Source organism: Xyrauchen texanus, chromosome 40, assembly GCF_025860055.1.
Source record: "Xyrauchen texanus isolate HMW12.3.18 chromosome 40, RBS_HiC_50CHRs, whole genome shotgun sequence".
NCBI classification, from domain to species: Eukaryota; Metazoa; Chordata; class Actinopteri; order Cypriniformes; family Catostomidae; genus Xyrauchen; species Xyrauchen texanus.
In genome coordinates, this window is record NC_068315.1 from 27,113,565 (window position 1) to 27,125,752 (window position 12,188).

At 39.2% G+C, this 12,188-nt stretch overlaps 1 protein-coding gene across 1 annotated transcript in view; it reads right to left on the bottom strand.

The window, feature by feature from the left end:
- Nucleotides 1–12,188, bottom strand: part of LOC127633337 (uncharacterized) — a 71,580-nt gene that overhangs the window by 14,933 nt on the left and 44,459 nt on the right. Inside the window, exons 12-13 of the mRNA XM_052112374.1 lie at nt 2,450–2,529; nt 2,242–2,314 (exon numbers count right to left, since the gene is read on the bottom strand). Of these exons, the coding sequence (XP_051968334.1) occupies nt 2,242–2,314; nt 2,450–2,529 (153 nt within the window). The remainder of the gene's footprint in view (nt 1–2,241; nt 2,315–2,449; nt 2,530–12,188) is intronic.

The following is a 12,188-nucleotide window of genomic DNA, read 5'->3' on the forward strand; positions in this document are numbered from 1 at the left end:
TTACTCATATCTTTTTTTATTTAAAGATAAAATAGTGCCTAAATGATCTGCACACACAGCGTAAAATTTGTTAAAGCTTAAATCAAACTGCAAGCGTAAATTTTTGCACAGAACGTTTTGTACAGGGTGTAAATCAAATTGCAAGTGTCACCATTCCTACTCAACCTACCCAGAGTGGCATTCGAACCCCGGCATGGGGCCAGATGTGCTAGAAAGGAGGCTATAAAAGCCATGGACCAAGCCTCAGTTGCTAGTGCATCTCTTAAGGCCAGGAGAGTGAAGTTTACACACTGCACAGCTTATCGTGAACCAGCTGGCTACCATTACAAAAGCATAATTAAAAATATTATGTGCAATATTTCAATGAACAAATTGAAAATATTCATGTGTTGTGAATCTATAACTTCACATTAGCACAAAGAACATTTGGTCTGTATTCTTCAGACTTGCTTTTTTCAACATACAATTTTGACACTGTTCTTGTGCCTAAACATGGCCCAAAACATTGCAAAGCTGCAATCAAGTTTATGCAAGCAAAGAAAGGGTGAACAACAAATGGAAGTGACAGTGTAGAATCAGTCTGTGTGTGTAAAATAAACTACTGCAAACGTGTAAATGACTTGTGTTTGTGGCAAAAATATTTTCCAAAAATAATCCGATATGCACTGTTCTGTCTTCCCATTTTTTGTGCTCACACCTTTGGCACAACTTTCTCACTCAAAAGAGTTTTGCAAGCATGTGGGGAAGGCGGATCTACCTTCATCATGTAACCATTCAAACGAAGCTTTTGTTGACCAGTTAACCATGATCTGATTGGTTTAATATGGATGGATGGATGGATGGATGGATGGATGGATGGATAGATAGATAGTTTACCTATATGATTTCCGTTTGTCCATCCATCCATCCATCAATGCCATCCCAATGATGATCAAAAGTAACTAAAATATAATTAAAATAATGAACAGCTACAAAAAGAAACATATGAACACCAGATTGAGATTAATATTTATATCAATAAATGGTGTTGGCTCAACTTTACACACACAATAAAAGAACTGGGTGTGTATTAATATGTAAGTATAAGAAATAAGTATAAGTAGAGAGAGCCTACCATTCTGCCAGAGGAATTACACTGAGCCATATGAAGAAGAAGCGGTCAGTCAAGTTATTTCACTAATTAGATCAGAGTAAACTGGGCAACAAAAAATTGTAATGGGTATTTGAAGCAGGCACACCCGCCTTCCTCATTCGCTTGCAAAAGTCTTTTGAGTGAGAAAGTTGTGACAAAAATGTGAGTGCAACAAAATGGAAGACTTTTTTCATTTGCACTTTTGCAATAGTTTATTTTTATGCATATAGACTAATTCTGCGTGGTCATTCCATTTGGATGATTATGATACCCTTTCTTTGCTTGCATATTGCTGATTGCAGGTTGCATGTTTAGGCACAAAAACATTGCCAAAAGTGTAAGAATACAGATCATATTTACTTTGTGTTAATTTGAAGTTACAGATTCACAAAACATGAATTACACTTATGCAAAGCATTTAAGTATTGCTAAGATTTTTTCTTACACTTGCATCTTGATTTCCACATTCACAAAATGTTCTGTGCTTGCAATTTGAATTACGCTTTCACAAATCTTGCACAAAAGCTTGTAAGTTAATTTATGCTTTTACCAATCTTACTCTACACATGCAAATCTTTAAGGCACTATTTTAACTTAATTTTACATATTTTTACAATACATTCTCTTCCCTGCCTAGTAGCAGGTGATATGCACGAATAATGCAAATCGCCAACACATTCATAAACATTGATTAAACAGTTTAAACATTGATCTGTTTCTCAAACACACCTATCATATTTCTCCTGAACACATGTATTTAACCACTGGTGCTGAATGCATTACTTTTGTGCTGCATGTATGTGCTTTTTGCTGCTTCAAAGGTCTGGCAACTATTAAATTGCATAGAATTGACCTACAGAGCTGAGATATTCTTCTAAAACATTTTGTTTGTTTTTAGCAGAAGAAAGAAATAATTTTCCTTTTTTTTTTTTTTTTGTAGCCTGTCTCTTTAACAAATAATCAAAGAAAAGACCGCTAGAATGTGACACCATTCCTTAAAAAGTTTTAGAGGCTTTAATATCTACTCGCTATTGCTAAAAATAATAAATTAAAAGAAAAAGGAAAATAGGTCTATTGAGATTAAGTGATGCTGAGATTTATCTACTCACCCACTGTTGACTCTGCACTGTGAGCAGTGGGGCACAGAATGGCAGCAAGGAACGTTACCAGCAAGACAATCATCTAAATAATAATAATAATAATAATAATAATAATAATAAATAATAATAATACAAAAATAGTTAAGATTCATCATTTTGTACCCAAACAAAATTTTAATGTAGGCCTAATTGAATTTGAAACGGATAAATGTCTTACCTTAGTTTTTGAAGAGACTGACCTGTCTGTGTGTAGTAATATTATGACGTGGCACCATTCCCGAATATTAATACTCATAGCTGCTCACCTGTATGTGGGTGTGTCAACTGCATTTTTGTCTGCTGACAAAAAAACGTCCGATCGAATCATTATTAGAGTGTTGCAAGGTGCGCCTTCACATGCCACCACCTCGCTAGAAATATTTCGTTTCTGATTTAAAAGATAACTTTCAAATGTATATAATATATCGCATTTGAATCATCTTTGGTGTTCGGTGATCTGCGCTCGTGTACCTCAGCATCAGCTGGATTGCAATTTCTCATACATGTCTCTTTCATCAAATCCAGCACTAAAACCTGGTTTCTCATTTCCAACCATTAAAATGCATTTGTATGCAATGATATTCCGGACATTATTCAAATGGAATTGCAAATTGTATTTGCAATTGCGTTTTCAATTTGTGGACGCATAAAATGTGACATAATCCAAACGCAATTGCAAATCGCGCATTACCGTTTGCATTTTCGTTTAAGCGAACGCACAGTGACTGCCAGATTTCAAATGGAAAAGCAAAGTCCGTTTGCAACTGTGTTTCCCATATCTTACGAGTTTTGGCCCTGTCATATTTAAACAGCAATTTCAATTACCACGTCTGCTTTTTCACTTTCTCAGCGTCGCGTATGTAGCAAGCCAAAACTCAAATGGAATACTAATTATTTTTTTTTTTTTTTTTTTATTGCAATATTAACAAACAGAACAAGACCATACATACAAGAAATATAAACAATCTTTCAAAACAAAAGAGAAATTATGGTTCAGAATACATTAAGAGAGGAAATGTGAAAGAAATTTAAATATATTCAACAATAGTCTAAAAAGAAAAGAGAGTAAGAGAAGAAAGAAAAAAAAGAAGAAGAGGGCACAAAAGAAAAAAACATTAAGAGAGAATATTAAACATGGCACTAATTCTGGATGTTTTCATTGCTTTCTTGTTAACAGAAGTTGAAATTGTATTTAAATACATCTTCAATTCTTCTTTGAAAAAGCTAAAGTGGGGTTTACTTTTCATATATTTACATTTATGGATATGAAACTTTCCAATATATAAAAGAAGGTTTATACAAAAACATGCATTAATTAGATTCTTGTCTTTAACATAAAATCCAAAAAGAATGTGTCTATATGATAAAGAAAAGTTACATAAAACCTTTTGGACAATCAGAGCATCAATATTGTTCCAGAAAGACCGAGTAAAAAGACATTCCCAAAACAAATGATCAACAGTTTCAGAGGAGGCTTCACAAAAGAGCAGGAAGTATCAATATCATTTCTAAATTTCTTTAAAAAGTATTTAACTGGATAAAATCTATGAATAATTTTATAGGATATTTCTTTAACTTTATTAGTTAGAAAGAATTTCTGAGGAAGTGACCAAACATATGACCATTTAATATCATCAAAAGGTTATTCCAATAAGAAATGGAGGAAGGAATTGAAGTAACAGGGTCCAAAAATAATGACCTAATTTTATAATTGGATTTATGTATTGAAAAACAAATAGAACCAACCACAGTAGATTCAGGGCTAGGGGAGAAACAGAAGTCACTGTAGCACTATTATTGTTTCTAAACAGCATACAGATTTCCAAAGAGATGGCCTTGAAAACTATATTAAATTCTTTACTAGATACTGGGAATTGTTATCCTGAAACAAAATCAGAATAATTAAATAAATTACCTTCACTATCAAATAGCTGGTTTACTAATATCACCCCATTATTGAACCAGTTTTCAAGAAATAAAGATTTCCTCTTATGAAGAATATTACAGTTGTTACAAATTTAAAAAATGTGTGGCGAGAAATTATGCTTGTAAATAAGTTTCCAAGCCATAAGCATCTGCTGATGATAATTGGAAAGTTTGACAGGAAGTTTACTAATTGAATAATTGCACATTAAAAGAAAATGTATACCTCCTAATTGAGAAAAAAATATATCTTGGGATTATACTCCAAATAAAAGATTGATTGTGAAGGAAACGTTTAAGCCAATTAATTTTCAAGGTATTGTTAAGAGAATCAAAATCAATGAAATTTAAGCCACCTTTATTATAAGAATTCAAAATAACTGATTTTCTAATACTCAAATGGAATACTAATTCCCTTAGTATTTCCATTTCCGATGCCTTACACAGAAACCTGTCAATCAGGGTCAAGGGTGGGATTATGCTATGGGGCGTGTTTGTCTTGGGAAGTGATGTCACTTACAGTCGACGGTCAAGAGGTGATGCCCTGAACAGATGCCGGTTTATCAAATCAAATCACTTTATTGTCACACTACCATGTACACAAGTGCAACAGTAGGTGAAATTCTTGTGTGCAGTTCCGAGCAACATAGCAGTCATAATTACAGTAAACAACATACTTACACAACACAATTTACATATCAAATGTACACATACTTACACAACACAATAATTATATACAATATACAGTAAACAATACACACAATATACAATACAAACAAGTAGGAGTATATGAAATATATATATATCTATGAAGTAGTATATTGAGGAGAATATGTTGACAGTCCAGTGTGAGATTATAGATGAATAAAGTGCAGTGCTAATTATTGATCCTGATAGACTGTGAGTGATGTCACTTCCCAAGACAAACACGCCCCATAGCATAATCCCACCCTTGACCCTGATTGACAGGTTTCCGTGTAAGGCAGCGGAAATGGAAATACTAAGGGAATTAGTATTCCATTTGAGTTTTGGCTGGTACGCGATGCTGAGAAAGTGAAAAAGCAGACGTGGTAATTGAAATTGCTATTTAAATATGACAGGGCCAAAACTCGTAAGATATGGGAAACACAGTTGCAAACGGACTTTGCTTTTCCATTTGAAATTTGGCAGTCACTGTGCGTTCGCTTAAATGAAAATGCAAACCGTAATGCGCGATTTGCAATTGCGTTTGGATTATGTCACATTTTATGCGTCCACAAATTGAAAAACGCAATTGCAAATACAATTTGCTATTCCTTTTGAATAATGTCCGGAATATCATTCCATACATTTGCGTTTTTGTCGCCGAATAGCAAACACTTAATGTAGCATACATCATAGGAGATACTATGCATACTTTTACAGCACTTCTCAGTGTTGGTTTATTTGTCTTATAACAGTAGCAGGACCCTTTTGCGTGCTAAAGTCTTTTTTAGGGAAAACTGTAGGCCTACTTCGAAAGTGTTGGGGTATATAGAACCTTAAAAAGGTGTTGGGATCCGGGGGGAAACACATTTAAGAGGCTGGGGAGAGGAGAGTGAGTTGATAAAAAAACGTTTTTTTAAAAGGGGTCCTTTTCATCAAATGATGACATGATATTTAAAACGTCTGGCATCAACATGACATGGCAGCATTTCTGAGAAGGCAGCTGACCTCTAAGAAAATGTTCCAATCTTTTCAATGTTATTTTCATATGATTCAAATCTTTATACAACATTTAAGGGGCCCTGCTTTAAATTATTAATAATAACAACACTGCAGTGCATAATGAAGCACTGTATTCCTTTTTAATCATGCATTTGTTAAAACTAAATACTAGCATCAAAACTATTGATGTGTTCATAGAAATCATAATATATTCAGTTGTAGACACACAACTCTACTATTGAAATAACACATTTGTTGTAAAAATCCACAATAAAGACACTTTTCCGTGTGCTTCGTAAAATGTATCTCAATTCCTAGTTGTTCTTGCTTTTCCTCTTGAAAGAGGATGAGAAAGTTTACTGGAAAAAAAGAAGACATCTAGCTGTATTGATTGAACCTAAGGGGACTTTCACACTGGGATGTTTGCTGCGGTCCAATTCCGAGTGCGATTGTTCCCGGTGCCCCCCGCAGCATTGGTCTGGTTTCACATTCACTTGATTCTATCGAACCTCCGTTCATCTTACGTCATCACAAACATGCATGGTGAACACAAAGCGACTCATCATATTTGTATTTATTTTTTTATCCAGGGGAAGCAGTTTGGGAGAGAGAGAGCCACATGCAGCTGCAGTGTGTGCGTTTGTGTTTATGTTTTAATTTCTCATTAAACATTATTTTGATTATTTGTCCGGTTCCCGCCTCCTCCTTTACATTTTAACTTTGTAACATTGGTGCCGAAACCCGGGAAGGGGGAGGAATGTGCTGTAGAGTCCTCGCCACTGCCATCAAACCAATCCTCTTTTTTTGTTTTGTTTAGTTTTTTATTCCCCCTCCCCAGCCCTAGAGAGGTGGGGAATAACCTGCTGGCAGGCGCAGCCAGAAGGGCAACTTCTACGAAGGACTATGCACGCCTGGCCCCCAATTGGGCTAATCAGCTGAGGAGAGGGATAAATGTGGCGGAACGTGGTAGTTCGGGGGAGAGAGAGCCACATGCAGCTGCCATGTGTGTGTTTGTGTTTTTTGTTTAAGTAAATATTATCTTGACTGTTCAGCCGGTTCCCACCTTCTCCTTTCCCATCCTTACCCTTTGTTACATTGGTGCCGAAGCCAGAGAAGGGGGAGGGATACGCTGTCGAGTACTCGTCACTACAAACCAACCCAGGAGCAGTCGCGGCCATCCACCTGGGAACGGAGAGGTCACTGCCGGCCACCAAGGATCTGAGGCATGCTTCCATTTCCTCCCCATACAAAAAAGAATAGAGGTAAAAAAAAAAGAAAAGGGGGGAGGAGCGTGACCGTCTGCCCGGGGCTGGAGGACCCATTACAGTCCACCAGGAGAGGAGTGAGCTGTATTCCACCAGAGGTCGGGGAGTGTCCGGGCAACAGCGTATCTGGGTGCCGGTGAACCAGGTATTTCCTCTCTCTCCTCACTTTCTCTTGGTTTCGCTCCACTTAGCCCTTTCTCTCTCCTCTTTTTTTTTGTATTTCCCTCCCCTCATCCCCCACCCCAGCTCTAGAGGAGGGGCTTTAGGGGCCCACTCTAAATCTTCTCAGTTTGCACCTCTTCTTTGTCTTGTTCTTCCTCTTCTTCTTCCTCATTGTTTGTTTGCTTTGAATTTTCATATTTGACCCCTTTACTGTAATAGATAGCAAAGTCATGATAGATGTGTGAAAAATGTCTTTCCTGTGTGCATAACACAGCAGATTTCAATATAAAGGCATTTGACAACCTGATGTGATTTGAGAATATGACTTTAATTTAGTTGTGAAATTTCAATCTCTTAAGGACAATTAAAAAGTGTTCAGATGGCTGTGTTAACTGTTTTGAGAGCAGTAAATATGCAAAATCGATTGAGAATTTAATTTAAAAAGTATGAAACTACATGATTTAGAGATAAACATGAAACGAAAACACAAATTGTTACAACCATTTTTGTAGACTTATGGTATGTAAGGATCATTTACAGTCATGGATCTTCTTTGGTATATGAGCTTTGCTCAAAGTCTAGATATTTAAGATAAAATATCTTTAAATAATATCCATAATGCAAATGAGCACCAACTCAACCAAATCAGATTGAGAGCATCAGAGGAATGTCCAACACAAAGTGATCCATGTAAACTGCACTAATCTTTAGGAAAATTAAACATAATGTCATCAATGCCGATTTCTGGTTGACCAAAACCAGCTCTCATCAAGTATATGATTGCATATGGCTCCATTTTACCTTTAGTGTATTGTATATAGCCATTTTCCCCAATTATTTTAGCATATTTGGTGGATCTCTCTCTCTCTCAAAAAAAGAAAAAAGGAGCAAATACTTATCAGTTACAGTAGCTAGTGTTCAGACATTTTTCTTTATCTAATTCTGAATAAAGTTTACCTCTTTCATTTTACCAGATTTCCTCACAATAGTAGAGAGCACAGGGAAAGAAGAGAAGGGGACATGGTTGAAAAATGATGAGCACCGCAGCTCAATGCGTCAGGTCAGAACTTTGACATTCCTTTCATTTTAAGAGAAAGGAAACATTTATTTATACAGGAGTGAAGGTTTCTGAAGGCACATTGTCCTGCTATATAGACAACAATAAACAATGACTAATAAAATATCAACAACAAAGAAGTCTTGTTAAGACACACTAGTTCATGACACCTAATGCATATACTAATGTTAACAAAAATAAACTTTTTGTAAAATGTTATTGTTTGTTTTTACCAAATGCCAGTTCACAATATGAAATAATGAAAATTGAATTGAAAATTGAAATGAAACAACCAAAAATATTACCTCATTGTGTTTTTACACAATGAGGTAATATTTTTGGTTGTTTCATTTCCCACAAGAATCTTACAGTTCTAAACATGAATTTTGCTTTCACGGAAACACCCCAATTAATATAGTCATTGAGGTTTGTCTTAATTTGGGTGTTACGAATGAGCACATATGAAACATTCATTCACACTGCTTTCGTCAAAGCTCTCACTTCTGCCCTATGACATGTGTAGGGCACAGTGATGCTCACTTTTACATGGAATTCACCCTAGTTAAAGACACACCTGCGAGCAATTAACATGCTGAAAATGAAATTAAATAGAAGATAAGGATATAAGAAAAAAGATTACCAAATAATATAGGCAAAACCAAAGACAAAGCAGAAAATCCCCAAAACAGTTACAGAGCCCCACCCATCTGGATAGCTCTTGACACCCATAAAACAACAAAAACAAAACAAAAAAAAAGAATCAAAGGTTCTGAGTCATGTGAAGGCATGGACCTCTGGGGAAGTCAAAGGTGGGGATCATGAGTAAGCCTTTGACTCATGAGTTCATGATAGGAGTAGGAATAAGCGGAGGCAAAGACGTGAAGGTTAAGGAAGCAGAATTTTAAAATACAAGAAAAAGTTTACAAAAAGAAAGCATGGCATACTGCAGGCAAATCCAAAGACATGAAAAACAAAACAAAAAAACTATTAATTTTACTTTCACTGATTACTAGATCAAACTGTTACTAGTTCACTTGAAATTTTTACCACAGTTGCACTCACAACCTTAATCACCTGACACAGTGAGTAATTGCTAAATTTGTACTACTTTTTTGATGTAAGAAAGGTGTTCTTGACTGAGATTGTGACAGAACTACCAATGGTAAATTAAATGAAATCAATGCGTTACATTGACAACATGATCACTCAAGAAGTCGTCATGTTGCTACCGAATGTTCCAGCACCCTGACATCAAACCCATTCTGCCAAGTTACTGACAAATGCCGTGCCCTGTCACACATTTTTGCATTAGTTCGTGCCAAAGTGAGACGCAAAGATGGACCGTACTGCGGAAAATACATCACAGGGAGTTTGCCAGAAGCGGGAACTATGCCTGTGGAGCCCAAGCCCAACACGGAGCACTCAACTCGTGGTGGGTCTGGTGGGGAATTCCTCCGGTGAATCCGCGGCCAGAGGGCTAGGGAGGAAGAGCATCCAGGAAGCGAGAGCTTACTGGCTAACCTGGGAGAGAAGGCTCACTGGATCAGCTTGGTGAAGGGCGCAAAGCGCAAGTGGAACACCTGGCCGGCTATTCCGTATTACTGAGTTCTACCGGCTCGGACCTGACAAAACACGGGACGAGACCGACTCAACCCTGAGGTTGTAGAACCTAGCAAAGGTGTTGGGTGTTGTCCAGCAGATTTCTGCTAAGGAGATGCCATGGGCCAGTGCCCACGAGGATGCCACACTTCTTGTAGAGTGTGCTTGAACCCGCAAGGTGTAGAGTGTGCTTGAACCCGCAAGGTGGATGGTCCTGGCCACAAAACGCGATGGGCTGGGAAGCGCAAGCCATGCGTTTAAGCTCCGTATGAGGGGCACTAACGGGATGATCGTTTTGTATGTACCGGGTAGGGCCTCGCGGTGGGGGGGAGCAGGTAATAGTGTGTCGGGAGGCAAACACGTGTCCCGAGGCTTGGTGGTGAGAAAAAACTCAAAGCACTTACCTTGCTCTGCGCACCCTGCAGGGGGCGGATTGTAGACAAAGGAGGGGGTCCTGTAGGGACGTCCTCGAGACTCGTCAGCGCTGGCCTGCCTGGGCTGGTCAGTCGTGGGTCAAGGTGAGATGGCTGCGTCCGGGGAAACGGGACTGCAAGGTTTTGGTGCCGGGGTGCTGTAAGAACAGCGCCCGTCGGTCTGATGACCCAGGAAGTGAGGAAATTGCTCTTTTATTGAAAATTTGGGTACCTCAGCCAAAGGAGGTGCGGCGAAAGAAAAAGGGAGAACTGAGGATTCTCCTCCCGGCCCTCCACCGGGGGATGGAGTGGTCTTGCTACCATCTCCAGAGCAAAGGTCTGGCTTCCTGATTGCACTGTCTCAGAAGCATTTAGGGGTGTATGGGCCCTAGAAGAGGTCCTGGAGCCTGTGGGGCGCTCGACACTGGGGCTGAGAGCTGGGCCCAGGTTGAGACGGAGCTGCCAGTGGTTTATTGGCAGGGGGGGGCCACGCCGAGCAGACGAGGGGGCAGCCTGCGCAGCGACGGCACGGCATGATGTGTGAGATGGCCTCCGTCTGTTTCCTCACTGCCGAAATCTGCTGGGCTTTGTCAACATCACGCATCTCGACCAAGTTCGGCCACAGGTGCCGTTCCAGGACCATGAGGGTGGCCATCGCCCACCGGAGTGCCTGCGCTGTGACCTTCGTAGCCCTGAGAGCGAGGTTGGTGGCAGAGCGCAGTTTCTGCAGCACGTCGGGTTCGGGACTACACTGGTGCAGTACTTTGAGTGCCCTGGCTTGGTGTTCCTGCAGGAGGGCCATGGCATGCAAGGCGAAGGCGGTCTCAGTCAGCAACGACGTTGTGCTACAGGCCTGGGTAGTGAGAGCAGATGAGCGTGGAGGTCGGTTCCGGGCAGTTAAAGGTGCCCTCCAGGAACTCGTCAGCTCGTCATGCACTTAGGTACCGGGGGGGGGGGGGGACGGGACGTTTAACGCCCGCTTGTGTATGTTGCTTTTTTACCATAAAACAAACTCTTTTAGAGGAAAATAAAACTCTTTCAGGAGAGAAGCGCTGTCGAAGCACCAAGGGGCAGAGTCTGCACAGCGTGCAGAGAGGAGAAAGCCGCTGGAATGCACCGTCAGATCCAACAGAAGCTCTCTTGCAAAGGTGGGTGAAGCAGTCGTGACACACAGCTCGCTGATCACACAACCACTCGGCTCCGAAGAAAAAATCTGTCTGACATTCGCTCCCCCGCTCACCTTTATACCCGTATGTCCGGGGGGCGGGGCATGCAAATTCTGTCTGCCAACTTGACATTGGCCTTTTCTTAAGTTCAAGTTTAGAGGTATGCGAGGCTCTTAGAAGAGACCCCTTGTATCACTACAATCGACACAATGTCGAGTGAGTGACAGAAGGGGAACTATGGACATGTTCCACTAATGTAGTTTGAGAACCTGCAAGTATCTAAATGCTTTTTGTCTAAATTTTTAATAAAATATAATTTTCAAAAAGCTAGGTTGTAATTTGTAATTTGTAATTTTGTTCATGACAAACAATCTAAACAATATTTGTTCCTATCACAGCCATTAGGTTTTACAAAAAAACACACAAAAAAAACAACACTTTTGTAAACTAAAGGTATGCAAGATGTTATCAAACTAACAGGTTTTGCTGGTCTTTTTCATAATTATTTTAATCTTTTCTTTCTTTTCATCTCTCTCTCTCTCTCTGTGTGTGTGTGTGTGTGTGTGTGTGTGTGTGTGTACAAAGGAAAAAGAGGTCATGTGGTTTAACTAAGTTTTTTTTGTACAGTTGAGAGCAGGTTTAATGT